The sequence below is a fragment of the Parasteatoda tepidariorum genome, chromosome 9, assembly GCF_043381705.1.
Source record: "Parasteatoda tepidariorum isolate YZ-2023 chromosome 9, CAS_Ptep_4.0, whole genome shotgun sequence".
Lineage (NCBI taxonomy): Eukaryota > Metazoa > Arthropoda > Arachnida > Araneae > Theridiidae > Parasteatoda > Parasteatoda tepidariorum.
In genome coordinates, this window is record NC_092212.1 from 44789777 (window position 1) to 44810910 (window position 21134).

General features: G+C 26.8%; 1 protein-coding gene across 2 annotated transcripts; it reads right to left on the reverse strand.

The window, feature by feature from the left end:
- Positions 1-801: 801 nt before the first annotated feature.
- LOC107446569 (GDP-D-glucose phosphorylase 1) lies at positions 802-21116 on the reverse strand. 2 transcript variants are annotated; one of them, XM_071185683.1, is made up of 11 exons: positions 20892-21116; positions 19267-19383; positions 17689-17796; positions 17558-17611; positions 16436-16528; positions 6843-6901; positions 6658-6760; positions 5041-5144; positions 3539-3678; positions 2521-2586; positions 802-1198 (listed from the first exon to the last, which is right to left on the reverse strand). In XM_071185683.1, the coding sequence occupies exons 1-11, from the start codon at positions 20970-20972 to the stop codon at positions 1086-1088; spliced, it is 1038 nt and encodes a 345-aa protein (XP_071041784.1). In that variant the 5' UTR covers positions 20973-21116; the 3' UTR covers positions 802-1085. The 2 variants fall into 2 exon arrangements, with proteins under 2 accessions (XP_071041784.1, XP_071041783.1); XM_071185682.1 differs by lacking the exon at positions 17689-17796 and having other exon boundaries at positions 20892-21112.
- Between the last annotated feature and the right edge of the window lie 18 nt (positions 21117-21134).

A 21134-nucleotide genomic window follows, 5' to 3' on the forward strand; every position in this document is an offset into this window, starting at 1 on the left:
TTTTGAAAAAGTAAAGACCTTAAAAAAGCATATTTCAGCTTTATAATTTTTTTTCTTTAAGAATATAATATAATTTTATTTTTTTTTCCTTTTGAAATTTGAAAGTTTGCTTAAAATATAAGTTGAATGAAAATTATTTGAACAATACGCCTTTAAAAGGTATATCTTTTTTAAGGGGATGCTATCCCACAGGTGAAAGTTTTCATGGCAAACTCTGTTCCACCTTCATTGGTATTTTAAAATTGTAAGTAAAGTGAAAAGTGCATTTAGGTAAAGCTAAGTATTCCATGAAGAGTGAAATGCTGGAAAATATTTTCAAAATATCAAAATGAAAACAAACTATTTCAGGATTACTTCTCCACTACATAATCCAAAGTTATCCTGCCATAATTTGCTCGTATTTTAATATTTTTAAATTTTTTTTTCAGCAATTGAAACTTTATGATTTACCTTAGGATTACTTGAAATCACTTTTCTCTAAATCTAAAATTTCAAACATAGATAGAGAATTTGCCACGAAGGGTTTCTCTCACAGTGTAGAATACTCTTGAGGTAATTAAGAAAAGTTTTGTGATGTAGTTTCTCAAGATAAATGAAAATGAAATTTGCATTTGAAACTTAACTAAGCATGTTTCTTTGAAGTAAGTTGTACCTTATCTATCATCAATTAGAAATTGTATTCAAACCAATTTAATTTACCCGTAGTAATGCATTTATCTTAGTAAAATTTCAAAACAATCAAAACTTTCCCCAAACCTCATAATTTAATGTATGAAAGATCTTAGATAAAGAAAGTGACAATTGATGAATTAAGTACAATTTAATTATACAAGGCTCAACATGAACATGTTTTGAAACTATAATAGATCAACTAGTAAATTTTTGCTTTGGTATTTTTTGAAACAAGCAGAAATAAAAATAGTTTGTTTAAAAATAGTATCACAGTATTGGAATTACAGTCAGAAATATGACAATTGTGTAACATAACGACAAATGGTAGAGGAAATATCGTGTTTGGGGCATCAGTTGGCAGAAATAGTGAGAGTTGAAGTGAAGTTAATTTAAAATATCTACTACAGCTTTGGTCACAAATAAAGAGCTTTTACTCTGTCCCTGATTCCAAAAAATATGTCATGACAAGCTTCCTTTAAAACTGCAGCAATATATTCCTCATTTGTAGTCTCAAATCCATCTTCCTCTATGAAAACAAACAGATAAAGGTAAATAAGTTATGAATTTCAAAATATCATATGGGATAGAAAAAATATGACCAACTTCTAATTTAAATACATGATATTCTTAATCTTATTTACAAATTTCCTAGTTTGAGAGGACCACCTAACATAACAAATGAAATATTGGCTTACATAAAGTGAAATAAAAGAGTACAGTGCAATTACATTAATCCAGAATTAGGTCTAATCAATAAAATATATGCTAGAATTTATACAGAAGATTACAGACATTCAGAGTCTGCTGCTATGACACAAGTTAAATTAATGATTATAAAAGCAATTCCAGCTTTTTAATGTAACTAACAGATAAAAAAAAAAGTGTATGAAGCACAAATAAAAGTTCAGAAATGGACATGATAGAGTTTTGATTTTATAAACAAAAGCTTTTCGCAGTGTCTAAACACTGAATGGTGGTAGAGAAGCAAAGAGACAAAAAAAAAGCAAAGCAGTTAAAAAAATTAGACAGAGGATCAAATTTGAACAAGATAATGAAAGAAGGGAGATTAAGAAATATGTGTGAGAGGGTTTGGGGAGAACTAAAGGGTGCAAAAGATTAAATTAGAATATATTTCCAAAATTTATACCACAGATATTAAATTCTGGTTTGAATTAGCAATTAGTTAATATTCACTTTGTTTCAAATTTCTAAGTGATCGAACAACAAGTGTTCTAAATTTATTTATTTTAACGAATTCAGGAGCCAAATCCCGCTAAATAAGAAGGTAAATAAAATTTGATGAAGACAGCTTCTATAATTTATCTAATGCTCATGACTTTCAGAAATAGAACATTACTTTTCTAGTTTCAACCATATTCTCACTGTTTAGTTGAATTCATAACAATTGAATTTTCTTATAATAAAATATTGTAAAACATTGATTTTTTAAAGAAAAACATTTATATCAGTCTGCTTATTAGGAAAGTTTCAGTTCAAGTAATCAGTTTGTTAGCTATAGGGTTAACATTCAGTCTGCAAGAAACATATTTTTTGAAGGACACTAAAAGAAACTGGAAAAAAGCTGGACAAAATGGAAGAAACCAAAAATTACCAACATGATTGTTTAACAATGATGATTATAGAAATAGCTTCAATTACAGAGAAAGTTACACGTTTTTTACAATTTTACGTAAATAATGCAGTGTGTGCTTTAATATATTTTGTTTTACTTATTACCAAATATTTCACAATATCACTCGTATTTTTTAGTTTTATTTTGATAATCAAGCAATTTAGTTAAAACTAATTCAATCTCTGTCTAATATAGGGAAAAAGAAACAGACTTACCTTTAACAATAATATGACCAGCTAATTCACAGACAGCAGCATTAAAAGTATAATCATTTTTTGAGCCTACGAAAGAAATAACATGATAGTGCAATTGAAAAAATAAAGTCACTCTAAAACAAAATATTTAATCAATAAAACTACTGTGTCTTGAATAAAGGGCAATCAGATACAAGTGCTTGAAGTACAAACAATTTTCTGCCTAACATGAAAGAAACCAAATTAGAAACTAAAATAATATAATTTTAAAAAAATAAATCCCAACTATGCTTTACTATCTTCATTACGAATCGCACAACAAATATACTTTGTTTGGTACCTTTAAAAAACAGCCCCTAATTACCATATATCAGAAGTACTAATTACCAAAATTAATTAGTATCAATAATATATGGCAATTTGATAACAATTCCTCTTAATTAGTATCTTTTCTCGATTAATTTTGTTTTTTAGTATGTAATTTAATTTTTTTTTATTTCAATAAGTGTTAATTTTAAACTATTTAGCTCCATAAATACGTTTTAAATACTATTAACAAAGGAAACATGTGTTTTCAGATAACTTCAAAAATACAGTTTTAGTGGTCATAGCACCTATCCACAAACCATTATTCACATTAATGATTAGCTTGTAAAAGATGATTGCGTATAAAAGGACATGCAATAAATTCTTAAACAAATTCATTTACAATGTATAACAATGGCTAATGCTAAACTAATGTAAGAAAATGATTTTTTAAACATCTCTCCCAAATTGACTCATTAAAATTTTTAAACGATTTTTAAGGGTTAAGGGGAATTTTAGGATTGTTCTGTGCAGTTAATGTCCAAATTTCAGAACCCTAGCATCAATGATTCTAGAGTTATACTATGTACAAAATAGCGTTTGATGATAAGAACAGACAAAAATATTGAGTAAAAATAAAATAAAAGTTGAAAAAAAGAGCCATATTTATGTTGCTTGGAAAAAGTCTGTAACCAAACCAAAATAAATAAAATAACTATAAATTAGATTTTACCATAAATAGCTGTTCGGGCCCATACAAAAATTCTGACAACACTGCAAACATTTTCATCAGTAAAACTCTTTCCTCTAGTGAAAAAAAGGTTATGTGGAATTTCCTCTTTTATTAAAAAATCAATCAGCTTCATAACGGATCTGAAAAAAGGATATAAAATATAATTAAAAAGCGACGAGAAATTTTACAATAGTATATAATGAATGCATAATTTTTGTTTGTTGAAAACCAAAAGAACAATGCATTCATCTTATAACAAAAATTCGAAAAAAAATGATCAAGAATTAAAAGATCTAAAAAAAGGGGTTACAAAAGGGTTATTGTACTAATTAAAGTTTCAAGCAAAAATTAAAATCTCAGCATGAGAGATAAAGGTGTTGGAAAGCCCAATGAATAATGCTAAAATATGTTCAATATCATTTATATATCAAAGACAAATTTATATCACATGCCAATGCACAGTTTCTCTCAAAGATTTCGGATGCTATGGTAATTTTGCCAACACCAACAATTCTCACAATGAAATCGTCAGCGGAGTCCACAAGCATTTTGTACACTTAAAGATTTCATGCGCCCACGAAGAAAAAACTCCAGTGAGCAAGGATGCCAACCACAAGTTTGATACGATGTAACTTTTCCTTGTATTTTAAAGGGAATGTAACCCTAAAATTCAAGGTCATTGCTAGTCTGAATGGGTACTATCATCCCTTTCATTGTGAAAAAACAATTTAGATTCACCATGCATATATGAGGGTTAAAATAGTGTGATTTAGTTTCAACTTAAATGAAAGAAGATATGGTAAGTATAGATAAAATCTACATTAATGCAAGAAGGTGAAATAATTTCATTGCATTATGAATGCAGAAATTGAAATAATACATTGTCATTTGTCAACTCGAGTAGTCTTCACATTTTAAAGAAAAACTCCACTCATTGCAAAAAAGCTAGCAGCACTATATCTAACAATATATAAAAATCAATCGAAGGTGTCACAGCAACCAATGAAAAGTGCTAAAAATGTGCAGCTGGTATTGTAATAACCAATAAGAATTGTTGAAAACTTATGAAGTATGAAGCACTCACGTTGTGTACTTCAACAACAATACTTCACCATACTTCAACTAGCTGAATACATACTTCAACTAGCTGAACAATGCTTCATACTTCTAGAATCATACGTAACAGCAAATCTGAAACATTAACCACATTTGCTTTTAATATAACAATTTGAATGGCATATATTAATGTCTTTGATACATTTCATAATAGATTAATAGAGCGAAGCATCAGTGCATTAGATATTAGGCATATGTTACCAGATGAAGCCCTCTACAGGAAATGCATGAAGCTTCCATGGTTTGTGAAGCTAACTATAAGAATTACATAGGTTGCCTGGGGGTTAGGTAGCATAGAGATCATGGAGTGTAGCCTGCTAGTGTATAATAATTACAACTGATGTTTCAGACTGGTTCAGTCCTAAAGAAGCATTTAAATAACTTACTTCATAGTTTCTACCACTTCAGATGCATCTTGTACCTGGAATGTAAAACCTTCTGCAGGATATTGGACAAGTTCATAGCAGTTTCCAATTAAATGGTTTACAGGCTGAAAAAAATATATACTTTGATTGAAGATATACAAGTAAAGGGGATTTCTTAATGAAAAGTGATTATTTGCATTGTGCAGTGTCAGAAATGCAGTCGTGATAACAGTACCACTATTCAGAGTGTTGAAGGAAAGTAAGAAGAAAGCAGAAGACTGAGTGTAACTGATTAGCTAAATTACATGAGAACACTTAAAGTGAATGTAAAGTTGCTGTAAGATGGATGTGTTCAGAAGAAAACAAAATGAAGAAATATGATTTTTAATGGCAGAAACTCATCTCACTATTTCTTTACCTAGACAAAGTGTTGCACAGATGTCATGACTTGTAACTCCTCAAATAGCTCTCACCATTTCCTTATTTGCAGAACAGATTCATGGCAGATCCTAGCGTTTGCTTCGACCCTGCGCTTTGGTTGATCCAATGTTGGTGCTTGACTCTCCCCCCCCCCCATTTTTTTTTGTTGAACAATTTGTTTACAGTTGTTTGCGCTGCTAATGTCTGCCATTTGACAATGAATACTTGGATTATGCTTATCTTCTACCACTAAAATTTTTCTATTGTAATTTGTTTTGTTCCACATGCATGCATCTTAATACAATTTTATATTCACTTTAATTGCTCTCATGTTAACTTGTTAATAAATTATTTGGTGCTGTGATTGTTTCTGAATGTCTGACACTGTTACACGCACCCACTTTTCCTTTAATGAAGTCCTTACATTTTCAAATTCTTAAAAATACCATTCAAATAAAAAATAAATATGAACACTGGCTATGAAAATTGACTATGAACATTGAATATGACATTTGCTATGATCCTTTACTAGCTTATTCAACAAAGTATAAAAGATTTATTTTAGTTTGAAACAAAATCCAAAGAAAAAATTGATTAATCACATCTGCAAACATAAAATCATTTTAGTTAAAACAGTATCGATGATTGTGCATCAAATAATTAAAACTTGGTGGTGTTCATAATGTCAGTGGTCACAGTTTATAATTAAAATATGGTAATAAAAGTTGTCAGTATTTTTTCACAAAATTAGAATAATAATTGAACAATAGCACAGAGTGAAGCATAACCATACTACATTATACTTTATTAACTACAATAACACAATTAATCATAAGTTATGCATAAAATTAATTTTAAATTTTAATAGTCTGCAGCAGGTTAAAAAATTAAAGGTAATAAAAAAGAAAGTAAAACAGGGATATAATTTCAAACAATCACATCTGGCTTTGAAGTTGCAGTGTGTGGTTAAAAATGTTGTCGGAAGACTTAAAAACAATTCGTTGATTCAGTTATGACTAACATTTAATAAACTAATTATGTTTAATAATTTCAAAAGTTCAATGATCTAAGTTAAATAAAGGCTCTTAATTAGCTCAAATTACCAATTATTTGTAATTCTGAAAATATATAATGTAATATTGATACATATTAAAAATATTAATCGATCATATTAAATTCAAAAGGATAAGTACTAAGTGTAAACAAGTCTTTACTTACGGCATTTTCAAGATAAAGATTATATCTTAAATAATATAGGTGAAAGTGAAGATGGTTGACAGATGCATACGCTCCTAAACTGTTAAAACCAACTCTTAAGTACCTGAAATCAAAGGCATCATTACAAAAATATCAAGAAATCATAAAAAGAAATCAAATTAACATAAGAAATAAACCATCAGTACCTGTCATTACTAATTAATAAAGATTCCACTGCAAGTCTCAAGCTATTTATATTAAGCACCTAAAGTAAAAATTCTCTATGCAGAAAACAGACATAATACATTAAAAACATGCAATTCATACTGCTGCTCTTATGATAATAGAACTTATATTGTCTCAAGTTTTGATTTTTTAAAATTGAAAAGAAAATTATCGAATACGTACGATAAAAATTTTTATGTCATTTAGTTTACACAAAAATTAAAGCAAAAAACTCAGATTATGTTTAAAAATTGTGAATTTTTCATCGATACAAAAATGTACAGTATAAGGTTTTGCATCTAATTGCATATGGGGTAAATGGTTGCCAAAATATGAATGAATTTTGTTAACACAAAACTCAATTTTTACTTTCAAAGTTTGAGTGATTATGCATATTTTGGCATAAACCTCAGACTCAATTCAAAGCATCAAATTTAAAAGCAAGCATAACATCTCTAAAGATGTAAAATATACGAATACACATTTAAAAAACCTATCAGAGAGTTTAAGAATTTTTATATTGCCTCTCAAGAAAATATAATACAAAGTATTACTTTATAATTAAAGATAAAAAAAAGTTGATAAAGATTATTACATAAGATTATTATTACAAAGATTATTACATAATCTCTACAAGAGAAAGAGCTTCAAATTTTTTCTTCACATTAGACAAAATTATACATTCATATTTTACATTGATATTTGTAACATTTTTGATATAATCGATTTGCTGAAACTGAAAGTTAGAATGTAACCATAACTCATTTTTTTTAATGAGGTCCTCATTCTTTTGTCTTTAATAGCCTGTTAATATTTCTTTATTACTTGATTTTTTACTCTATTTAACTTGATTTTCTTCAAAAGATGGCTCAACTCTTAACAACTAAATAAAGTTTAAATAAAATTAAACAATGAGTTAACAATTTTCTACTTTTTCTCTTATAATCTCTGCACATTAGACCTAATTGGTTAAAACTAGTTCAATTAAAGTGCTAAAAAAAAAAAAAAGAAGATTAACACACATAGGAAATAGGGCGGGTAAGACTTTGACAATTGACTGTTTCTTCCGAATTCAACCATGGTTTTAATCGTCATGTCGAAAAACCCTTTTTGACATAATTTTTTTAAATTGTCAACCCAAAATTTTGTTGAAAAAAATAAGTATTAGTTATTATATATATGAAGAAAATATAGATAAAAGAATATATAAAACTACAAGTAATCAATCTACAGCAGAGTTTTGAAAATTCGAGGTGGACAGGGACTGAGCCAATTTCGAACTTTCAAAAACTCTAATTATAGAAAACTTAGAAACTCGAACTTTCAAGAACTCCAATTATAGAAAACTTAGAAACTCGAACAAATGAGACTCGAACTATCCAGACTCTACTATATTGTGTTCCATTGGCACTAAACTACCTTTTTGTTTTGAATTACTGCTAAAAATCTAAAATTTTGGTGCAAAAGTAAATCCATTATAAATATTATTTGCCTTGCATAATTAAAGTAAAACTATTATAACATACAAAAATTAACATGCATTGGAAATATTATTTTAACAGTACTAAATATTGAAAATAATTTTATAAAACACTTGAATTCATTGGTTGAAAAAATTAATGATTTTATTTTAAACAAACATTTATATATAAATTTTTGTAAATTATAAACAATTTACTTAGCAGGGTATATATTTTAAACATAATTTGTAAATAATGTTAATCCAATAAGCATTATAATAATAGCATTAACTATAAATTATGAGAATCAGTAAGGAATTTCACAAATTGAGATCTGACTAGTATTGGCAACTTAAGTTTGACTTAAGCTAAAAACTCAGCCAAAATTATTACATAAAAGAATTAAAATGAATATTCCGATTTATAACAATTAACAACTGACAGTTATTATCTGTAATATAAACTGAATAGTTATATAATTATATATAAAATAATAATGATTATAAAGTATAAATCATAACATGTTTCTTGAGGAAAAAAAACAAAACAGTTAACAGATTCAAAGATTTGGGTTATGTTTTTTTATATATGATATTGTATGAATCATGATTATAATAATAATTATAATGCAAATATTGTGCAAGATTTAAACAGCTAAGTAGCTTGACTTTTAATAAAATGCATCCAATGACAGGAAAGGAATTTGTCCCAGATTTTTTATAGTTATTGTCAAATTTTGGCAGTTTTTCACATTTTTCGACTTATTTTGTCAATAACCAGTTTACTGACATCTAAAACCCAACACTCGTGGGAACTAAGTAAACTTATTTTCTTTCATCCATTTTGTTTGCATTCGATACAACAGTCGAGCATCAATATTGGGCTGTATAGCCTCAGAATTCAGAAAAATAAGAATAAATTTTTTCTTCTTCTAAAATTCTAATGGCAGATTACAAAGACAACTAGACAAAACAATGAGAAGACAACTAGACAAAACAATGAGAAGACAACTAGACAAAACAATGAAAAGGCAACTAGAGAAACAGGAATGAGTTCCTTAAATGCACATATTATTAATAAGCATATTTAAATTTGAATTATTTGAATTAATTAATAAGCATATTTATATTTAATTATTAATAAGCATATTTAAACTGAAAAAAAGAAAAAAAATACCAGTGAAGAAAATCATGAATTAGCAGAAATTCTAAACTATGTTGTTAAAAATTTATTTGCCTACATGACAAGTTTTTATCAATTTAGTTAGCAAAGAACCGCTGTAACAAGAACTAAGTGTTGAAAAACTAATGCTAAAGAATTGACTGCAATGAGATTTGCATCGCTTCTTATCATACAACACGAAAAATTTTAGAACCTCTAAAAAGGTTGATGTGTAAGACAAAGAAAAATAGTATAATGTGAGTTTTTTTTTTTTTTTTTTTTTTTTTTTTTTTTTTTTTTTATATTTTTTTGCCTGNAAGAGCCATATTTATGTTGCTTGGAAAAAGTCTGTAACCAAACCAAAATAAATAAAATAACTATAAATTAGATTTTACCATAAATAGCTGTTCGGGCCCATACAAAAATTCTGACAACACTGCAAACATTTTCATCAGTAAAACTCTTTCCTCTAGTGAAAAAAAGGTTATGTGGAATTTCCTCTTTTATTAAAAAATCAATCAGCTTCATAACGGATCTGAAAAAAGGATATAAAATATAATTAAAAAGCGACGAGAAATTTTACAATAGTATATAATGAATGCATAATTTTTTGCTTGTTGAAAACCAAAAGAACTATGCATTCATCTTATAACGAAAATTAGAATTTTTTTTTTTATCAAGAATTAAAAGATCTAAAAAAGGGGGTTACAAAAGGGTTATTGTACTAATTAAAGATTCAAGTAAAAATTAAAATTTCAGCATGACAGATAAAAGTGTTGGAAACCCAATGAATAATGCTAAAATATGTTCAATTTAATTTATATATTAAAGACAAATTTATATCAAATGCCAATGCACAGTTCCTCTCAAAGATTCTGGATTTTACGGTAATTTTGCCAACACCAACAATTCTCACAATGAGCTCTTCAGCAGAGTCTACAAGCATTTTGTACACTAAAGATTTCATGAGCCCATGAAGATTAAACTCCAGTGAGCAATGATGCCAACCACAAGTTTGACACAATGTAACTTTTCCTAGTCTTTCAAAGGGAATGCAACCCTAAAATTCAAGGTCATTGCTAATATAGATGGGTACTATCACCCCTTTCACTATGAAAAAACAATTTAGATTCACCATGTATATATGAAGGTTAAAATAGTATGATTTAGTTTTAACTTAAATGAAAGAAGATATGGTAAGTATAGAAAAAATCTACATTAATGCTAGACAGTGAAATAATTTCATTGCATTATGAATGCAGAAATTGAAATAATACATTGCCATTTGTCACCTCGAGTAGTCTTCACATTTTAAAGAAAAACTCCACTCATTGCAAAAAAGTTAGCAGCACTATATCTAACAATGTATAAAAATCAATCGAAGGTGTCACAGCAACCAATGAAAAGTGCTAAAAATCTGTAGTAGGTATTGTAATAACTAATAAGAATTGTAGAAAACTTCAGAAGTATGAAGCACTCACGTTATGTGCTTCATACTTCAACAACAATGAATACTTCATCATACTTCAACTAGTTGAACAATGCTTCATACTTCAAAAATAATACGTAACAGCAAATCAGAAACATTAACTATATTTGCGTTTAATGTAACAACTTGAATGGCATATATTAATGTCTTTGATAAATTTGGTAATAGATTAACAGAGCGAAGCATCAGTGCGTAAGATATTAGGCATATGTTACCAGATGGTGAAGCCCTCTACAGGAAATGCATGAAACTTCCATGGTTTGTGAAGCTAACTAAAAGAATTGCATAGGTTGCCTGGGGGTTAGGTAGCATAGTGAGCATGTAGCCTCCTAGTGTATAATAATTACAACTGATGTTTCAAGTTGGTGATCATTTAGTCCTAAAGAAGCATTTAAATAACTTACTTCATAGCTTCTACCACTTCAGATGCATCTTGTACCTGGAAAGCAAAACCTTCTGCAGGATATTGGACAAGTTCATAGCAGTTTCCAATCAAATGGTTTACAGGCTGAAAAGAAAGTATATACTTTGATTGATGATATACAAGTAAAGGGGGTTTCCTTAATGGAAAGTGATTACTTGTATTGCGCAGTGTCAAAAAAGCAGTCATGATAACAGTAACACCATTCAGAGTGTTAAAGGAAAGTTAGAAGAAAGTAAAAGACTGAGTGTAACTGATAAACCAAATTACACGAGAACACTTAAAGTGAATATAAAGTTGTTCTAAGGTGGATGTGTTCAGAACAAAACAAAATGAAGAAGCATGATTCTTAGTGGCAGAAACTCATTTCACTATTTCTTTACCTAGACAAAGTGCTGCACAGATGTCATGACTTGTAACTCATCAAATAGATCTCATCATCTCATCATTTGCAATGACAGATTCATAGCAGATCCTAGCATTTGCTTTGACCCTGTGTTTTGGTAGATTCAATGTTGTTGTTTGACCCCCAAAAATTTTTTTGGAACAATCAATTCACAGTTGCTTGACGATGAATTCTTGGATTATGCTTATCTTCTTCTCCTAAAACTTTTCTATTACAGTTTGTTATGTTCTACACATCTGCATCTTAGTAAGATTTTATATCCACTTTAAAGGCTCTCATGCTAACTTGTTAACAAATTATTTAGTTCTACGATTGTTTCTGAATGTCTGACACTATTTCATACATCCACTTTTCATTTAGTGAAGCCATTATGTTTTCAAATTCTTAAAAATACCATTAAAATAAAAAGTAAATATGAACGTTGGTTATGAAAATTGACTATGAACATTGAATATGACATTTGCTATGATCCTTTACTATAAAAAAAAAAACAATAAGAAACTATTACATTTACTCTGCCTATGAGCAATATTTTTAGAACTACCTATCTAATATTTAACTATTAGGAAATAATGGTTTAAGGAGTTTATAACCACCAAAAAATTCTGGTATAGCTTATTCAACAAAATATAAAAGATTTGTTTTATTAAAAAACAAAAACCAAAGAAAAAATTGATTAATCACATCTGTAAACAAGGAATATTTTTAGTTAAAACATTATGAATGATTGTGCACCAAATAATTAAAACTTGGTGGTTTTCATAATGTCTGTGGTCACAGTTTATAATTAAAATAGTTATTTATGGTAAGAAAAGTAGACAGCTATTATTTTCACAAAGTTAGAAATAAGAAAAACACTCAAATTTCAGGACAGAGTGAAGCATAAACACACTATATTATACTTTATTAACTACAATAACACAATTAATCATAAGTTATGCATAAAAATAATTTTAAATTTTAATAGTCTGTAGTCTGTGGGAAATTAAAAAAATAACGATGATAAAAAAGAAAGTAAAACAGGGATATAATTTCAAACAATCACACCTGGCTTTGAAGTTGCTGTGTATGGTTAAAATTGTTGTCAGAAGACTTAAAAACATCAATATAGGTTATTCGTTGATTTAGTTATGAATAACAATTAATAAACCAATTATGTTTAATAATTTCGAAAGTTCAAAGATCTAAGTAAAATAAAGGCTTTAAATTAGTTCCAATTACCAATCATTTGAAATTCTGTAAATATATCACGTAATATGGATACATATTAAAAAGATGAATAGATCCTATTAATTTCAAAAGGAGAAATACTAAATGTAAACAAGCCTTTACTTACAGCATTTTCAAGATAAAGATTATATCTTAAATAATATAGGTGGAAGTGAAGATGGTTGACAGATGCATATGCTCCTAAACTGTTAAAACCAACTCTTAAATACCTAAAATTAAAGGCATCATTACAAAAACATCAAGAAAACCATAAAAATAAATCAAATTAACATAAGAAATAAACCATCAGTACCTGTCATTACTAATTAATAAAGATTCCACTGCAAGTCTCAAGCTATTTATATTAAGTACCTAAAGTAAAAATTCTCTATGCAGAAAACAGACATAATACATTAAAAACATGCAATTCCTACTGCTGCTCTTATGATAATAGAACTTATGTTATCTCTTTTTTTAATTATCGTTAATAGAAAATTATCGTATATGTGCTATTAAATTTACTTATGTCACTTAAAAAGTTATAGGAGTTCAGTTTACTTTTACTGAAGAATTGAAAAAGATTATAGGTTCGCAAATTTGGAAGACTCGAATTTAACGACTTGACAAACAGCAGACCAGTAAAAAAAAAACAGGTTTAAACAAAAATTTAAGCAAAAAACTCAAATTTTAATTAAAAATTGTGAATTTTTCATTGATACATAAAATATACAACACAAGGTTCTACATGCAATTGCATATTGGGTAAATGGTTGCCGAAATATGAATGAATTTTGTAAACACAAAACTAAATTTTTACCTTCAAAGTTTGAGTGATTATGCGTATTTTGGCATAAACTTCAGACTCTATTCAAAGCATTAAATTTAAAAGCAAGCATAACTTCACAAAAGATGTAAAATATACGAATAAACATTTAAAAAATTCATAAGAGAGTTTAAGAATTTTTATATTGTCTCTCAAGAAAATATAATACAAAGTTTAATTTATAATAAAAGATAAAAAAAAGTTGATAAAAAGATAGAAAAATTAATTCTACCATAAGATGAACAAGAAAGATAATAAGATCTCTTGCAAGTATGGCAATAAGTGACTGTCTTGATAGATAATTTTCATTTGTTTTAATCAAAAATTAATTTTTTTAGGTAAAGAAAATGTTTTTCCTGCTTATTAAAAAATAAACAAAATAAATTTTTTAACCTAATTTCTGAAATATATTTTAAATGAAACACAAAGACAATCAAAGATTATTACATAATCTCTACAAGAGAAAGAGCTTCAATTTTTTTAAAAATTTTTTTACATTAGACAAAATTAAACATTCACATCTTACTTATGTTTTTAAAATTTTTCATATAGTCGATATGCTAAAACTGAAACTTAGAATATTACTTTAACTCAATTTTTTTTATGAGGTCCTCATTCCTTTGTCTTTAATAGCCTGTTAATATTTCTTCATTACTTGATTTTTACTCTATTTAACTTGATTTTTTTCAAAAGATGGCTCAACCCTTAACAACAAAATAAAGTTAAAAAAATAAATTAAACAATGAGTTAACAATTTTCTACTCTTTCTCTTGTAATCTCTGAACATTAGACCTAATTGGTCAAAACTAGTTCAGTTACAGTGTCAAAAAAAAAAGAAAGACTAACACACATGGGAAATAAACAATTAGAAATTGACAAATAGAAATAGACAAATAGAAATTGAAAATTGACTGTTTTGTCCGGATTTACCCATAGTTTTAACTGTCATGTCAAAAAACCCTTTTTAACAGAATTTTCAAAAACTGTCACCCCAAAATTTTGGTGAAAAAAAAGGATTAGTTATTATATATATAAAGAAAATATAGATAAAAGAATATATAAAACTACAAGTAATCAATCTACAGCAGATTTTAGATAATTCGAGGTGGACAGGGACTGAGACAATTTCGAACTTTCAAAAACTCCAATTATAGAAAACTTAGAAACTCGAACTATCCAGACTCTACTGTATTGTGTTCTTTTGGCACTAAACTACCTTTTTGTTTTGAATTACTGCTAACAATAAAAAATTTTGGTGCAAAAGTCATAATCCATTATAAATATTATTTGCCTCACATAATTAAAATAAAACTATTATAACACACAAAAATTAACATGCATTAGAAATATTATTTTAATAACTGTACTAAATATTTAATATAATTTTATAACATACTTGAATTCATTGGTTGAAAAAAATTGATGAATTTATTTTAAACAAACATTTATATAGATATTTTTGTAAGTTATAAACAATTTACTTATCAGGGAATATATTTTAAACATAATTTGTAAATAATGTTAATCCAATAAGCATTATAATAATAGCATTAACTATAAATTATGAGAATCAACAAGGAATTTCACAAGTTGAGATCTGACTATTATTGGCAACTTAAGTTTTACTTAAGCTAAAAACTCCTCCAAAATTATTACATAAAAGAATTAAAATTAATATTCTGATTTATAACAATTAACAACTGACAGTTATTATCTGTAATATAAACTGAATAGTTATATAATTATATATCAAATAATAATGATCATAAAGTATAAATCATAACATGTTTCTTGAGGAAAAAACAAAACAGTTAATAGTTTCAATAATTTTGGTTATGTTTTTTATAAATGATATTGTATGAATCATGATTATAATAATAATTATAATGCAAATATTGTGCATGATTTAAACAGTTATGTAGCTTGACTGTTAATAAAATGTATCCAATGACAGAAATGAAACTTGTCACAGATTTTTTTACAGTTATTGTCAAATTTTGGCAGTTTTTCACACTTTTTGACACATTTTGTCAATAACCAGCTTATTGACATCTAAACCCCAACACTAGTGGGAACTAAGTAAACTTATTTTTTCCTCTATTTTGTTTGCATTCGATACAACAGTCAAGCATCAATATTGGGCTGTATAGCCTTAGAATTTGGAAAAATAAGAATAATTTTTTTTCCTACATTTCTAATGGCAGATTGCAAAGATAACTAGAGAAACAGGTATGAGTTCCTTAAATGCACATATTATTAATAAGCATATTTAAAGTTTTACTAAACTGAAAGAAAGAAAAAAAAATACCAGTGAAGAAAATCATGAATAAGCAGAAATTCTAAACCATGTTGTTAAAAATTTTATTTGCCTATATGGCAGGTTTTTATCAATTTAGTTAGCAAAGAACTACTGTAACAAGAATTAAATGTTTAAAAACTAATGCTAAAGAATTGACAGCAATGAGATTTGCTTCTCTCCTTATTATACAACAAGAAAAATTATAACACCTATAAAAAAGTTGGTGTGTAAGACAAGAAAAAGTAGTACAATATGAGTTTTTTTTATTTTTTTATTTTTTTTTTTTTAAATATGAATATTACTAACTTGAGGCAAACCATTTTCAAGGCCTGGAACTAATAAACAGTGACATTCCTCAATTGGACTAACATTTATAATAAAAGTTCCTTTATCTGTCTCCTGAAAATCAAACAAGTATTAGCTGAAGTTAAACAACATTCAACAACATAAAATAAAAGTTATTATTTTTAATCTTTGTTTTATAATTTGTTGTTGCTTATGAATATCAATAAAAACCATCATATAGAAATATTCCTATGTTTATCCCACCATAAATTAATTTTAATTTTATATAATATTTAATAAATCATGAAAAACATCAGAATAATTCTACAACTTTGAAAACATAATATGGTTTATAGAAAAAGTTATACATTTAAAAATAAATTAAGTACATTTTTACAAAGTTAAATCATATTTTAGGTAAAATTGTTATGATATTGTTATTGTGAAATTAATCTAAAATAATCAGATTATATTTTAATAGGAGATTTTTATTACATAAGTATCCAAATTTATTTCAACCTTAGACTATGAAGCTGTTTACATAAAAAAAAAATTGCGAGCTTAAAAATAATTATGAGGTAAAGGTAAATAATTAGTATGTTAAATAATTAGACTCTCACTCAATTTCAGAAATACTATTCCTTGACATGTCCAAAAATATCAACAAAAAAATATCACATTATATTTTTGCCCTACAAAACATTGTTTGATTACATATATACCATTCCTTATTTACAAAGCAAAAACTATTTTGGATAGAGATATGTTGAAGATTAAATTTTGAAACAGTATCTGTATGTTTTTTAAATAACAAAATATGAATATGCACTAGAACTGGAAATATTAAAAGACTCACAATACAATAGTTTATTAATAAAGTCACCTAAGTTAAATAGCCATATTATATCCAACTTGTGCTTAAAAAAGATAACTAATTAATACAAAATGCCTGATTTTTAAAAAAATATTATTATAGCCAGTAATTATTGAAGCACAAATTTGCAGTTCAACAAGCATATAAGAAATTGAATAATTAGAGAACTACATAAAGATAAAAAAAATTAATGAAAAATATTAAGGCTATAAAATCAGATAGATTGGAATATGATAATTTAAAAAAATAAGTAAATAAAAATGTGATACCTCTTTATTAAGTAGATTTTTTTCCCAATGCTTAGGTGTCAAAGTAAAAATGATCTATGTAGAGAAAAATAAAAATTAGAATCAGCTAAGAAAACAAATCTTATTATTCTGAGTAGTAAAAATATACCAACTTCCTTTTCTGACACTTTGCCAAAATGAAACAAGTTTGGATCAAATGGCATAACAATACTCGATATAAATTGAGGTTTACGTCGATCAACAGCTCTTTTGACATTTAACTAGAAAATTAAAAGGATTAAGCATTTTTAAAATAATAAAAAACAGGTAAAATGGAGAAATTAGTTTATTTAAACTCTACAAGCTCACATAAATTGATTAAAATTAGTTTAGTTTTCTGATAGACTTTTTTATGTCACCAAAAAACATCATTATTTAAAATTTTTTACTTGATTAAATAGAAATTAAATTTTGTTAAAAAAATCATTTTATCATACAGTTGACAATAAACAGTCCCTCTCATTCAAGAGAAAATGGACATTTTAATATGATGTCATAACATCATGAATGCATAAAAATAACTATAAATATTTACTTTAAACTGAGAGTTACATGACTAATTTTAAAAAACAATATTTCCCATTAAAAAGAATTAGAAAGCTGATTGATAAAAAATGTGATTGCCTTAAAAATATGTAAATAAAAATACCATTTGAAATAATGCATTTTAGGCAAAAGTAATACACTAAGGGCAACCATTTCTGATAAATAACACTGGTCCAGATAACTGTAAAAACCTTGTATTTTACTTTTAAAAATATACTCCTAAGGAAATTTCACAATTAACTCATTTAACCAATTTACAATTAACACATCACACAAAAAACGTGACTAAAATTTACAAAAGAGATAATAATAACATAATAGATAATAACATAATAGATAATAACATAATAGATAATAAGATAAACTTATTGTAAAATATGAAAAGAAGTTTAAAAAGATTGTGAATGCATCTTTTAAATCATTAAAAGAAACCACATGCCAGACAATATGCCATTTTGCACATGACATTGCAATATACTCAAAAGATTATGAAAGTAAAATAATCCGTGTTTCACCAATTTTTTTCACAATAAGTTATGGTCTCCTAGAATAAGAATCTTAGGGGTTGAGTCACCTTTTCTTTATTCAAAAGATAATGAAGGAGGATTATATTTACTGTAAGGTAACATAAAAAATAGAAAAAATAGTTACAAAAATAACTACTTTGTAACTGTTACAATCCTAAATGACTTTGAAAATGGAATAATTTTGTTTAGAAAGTTTGCAAATGTTTGACACTTATTTTTGAAATGATCTTGTTTTGAGGATAAAAAAATTAAATAAAATTTCAGTCATCATATTGGAACAAATGGTTTATTATACACATGAGAGTATTAAAGAGAGTATTAAAATAACATTGCTTTTATGGAATAGCAAATGACATTTCATGACATTTGCTGACATTTTATGGCATTGCATTTTATGACATTAAATGACATTTTCATCCTAAAGAGTATTAAAATAACATTGCTTTTATGGAATAGCAAATGACATTTTATGTATCGTTATAATAGGACCCGCCTATTATGGAAAAAGGATCTCTCTAAAAATTATAGATTATATTATTTTGAACAATTTTATGTCATTAAAATATTTATGGTAATTAATATTATTTAAAAGTAAAAATAATTTCTCATAAATTTTACCTGAGCAACAAAATTATAACTTCCTGGCAAGTACTTTGTTTTTAAGTCTCCTAATTTGTAGCGAAAACAATTAGTCTGCATTTTATTATCCCATAGGTTATGAAGCTTTCCATCGAACTGAAATAATAAGACAAAAACTATGCACATAAATCACAACTGTAGGATACATAAATGCTGTATATTAAAAAAAAAAAATAATTATACAGTAATATTCCAAGTTAAAATAAACTTTATATCATGAAATATTAAGAAGTAATGATTTTGTAGAAAAGTAAAGCTCACAGAAGAAAGTTCACCTTTCACAGAAAACTACCTTTAAAGTGCACCTCTATATTACAGTAAGCTTCAGAGAAGGAACACATATTTATGAATAATAATTTTATATTACATTGTTCTAAGGGATTCACAGAAGAGTTAAATTTTATTACCAATTCTATTTTAAAAAAACAATCACTCCCAGGGTCTCTTTTACAAAAAAAATTTTAAAAAAATTTTTTGTTTAAGAAAACAGACATTTTTGTTTAAAACATGGGCGTCATTGGTGGAAGGGATTGAAGGCATATTTTCTCCTCAAATAATTAGAAATTTCTTTAAGTCTCCCTAATACTATTTCAGGCAAATAAAGAAAATTTTCATGAATTATCAAGTTGAACTCATGAAAGGTACAATCAAGAAAGAGATTAATCTTTTTGTAGATGTTTAGCAGATTAAAAATTTTTTTTTTTAGAGAATTAAAATGACTGTGTATTTTAATTTTATGAATCATTTCTGAGATGCTCATGGTTTGAAATATTTTTTTTTCTCGTGGACCACTGCACAGAAGTTGAGAAGACTTTGCGATTATTCTGCCACAGTTTACGATACAGAAATCTCCCCAGTTTACTACCAAGGACATATGAAAAAATTATTACATTTACTGTAAAGTTTAAGATTCATACTAATCTTTGATTAAATTTTAAATTTAAGATACAACTAATGAAAATACATAAATAAAACAAAAAAATTGCTGCAAAATTTTTGAATTTTTACATTACAAAAATACAAACAGATTCTAGTATTTGCGAAGTTTTAACCATGCTGAGAACATTTCCATATTTGTAATTGCAGCAAAAAAGATCACCAAATTTTGTTAAAACAGCTGACAAGAGAGAGAGAATCCTAGAATGGTACCAACTAGTAGCCACTGTTGGGTTAATTAGAGGTAAAGTCCTCTATTTAAATAAAATTTTGCACTATAGAGGAAATAAAAAAAAAAGTGCTAAGAAAACAAAAACTTCCAAATAGTGACATCATATATTTATTAGCAAAAGTGTTTTTTTTTTTTTTAAGGTATAAACCGGGGCTGATATATATTTGTATATTATGCTTGTGTCCAAAAGAACTTCCAACTACACATCACTGAACTTTGGAAATCAAAAAATATGAGTAGATAATTAATCTATGCATAATAACATACAATTTTAAATTTTGAGCATTGCGATTCTCATTGGGATTTTCATCCGTACTATTTTTCTAAGAAAATGTGAAATACAAAAATTATAATATTAAACCATTATCCCTATAAAACACGTATAAATCTATACTTTAATGGAATAATTCAGGTAAATAAAACCTAATGCTCTTACTCTAGCCTTCAAGTTGGGATCTAAGGAAAAAATAAAATCTTTATCCGAATAATCAAAGACAGGAATATCTTTTGTGTCCATGCTTTCTTTAACAAAGAGTTCTTTGAATGAAAGACAATTATTGAAAAGTTTAAAGATGAAATCTTTGATAATGAAATCTTGAGATGAAATCTTATGAAACACACTAGTTTGTTTATTTACATTGCAAGCACTTGAGAGCTGCCAAATTGAATGATGTTAAAT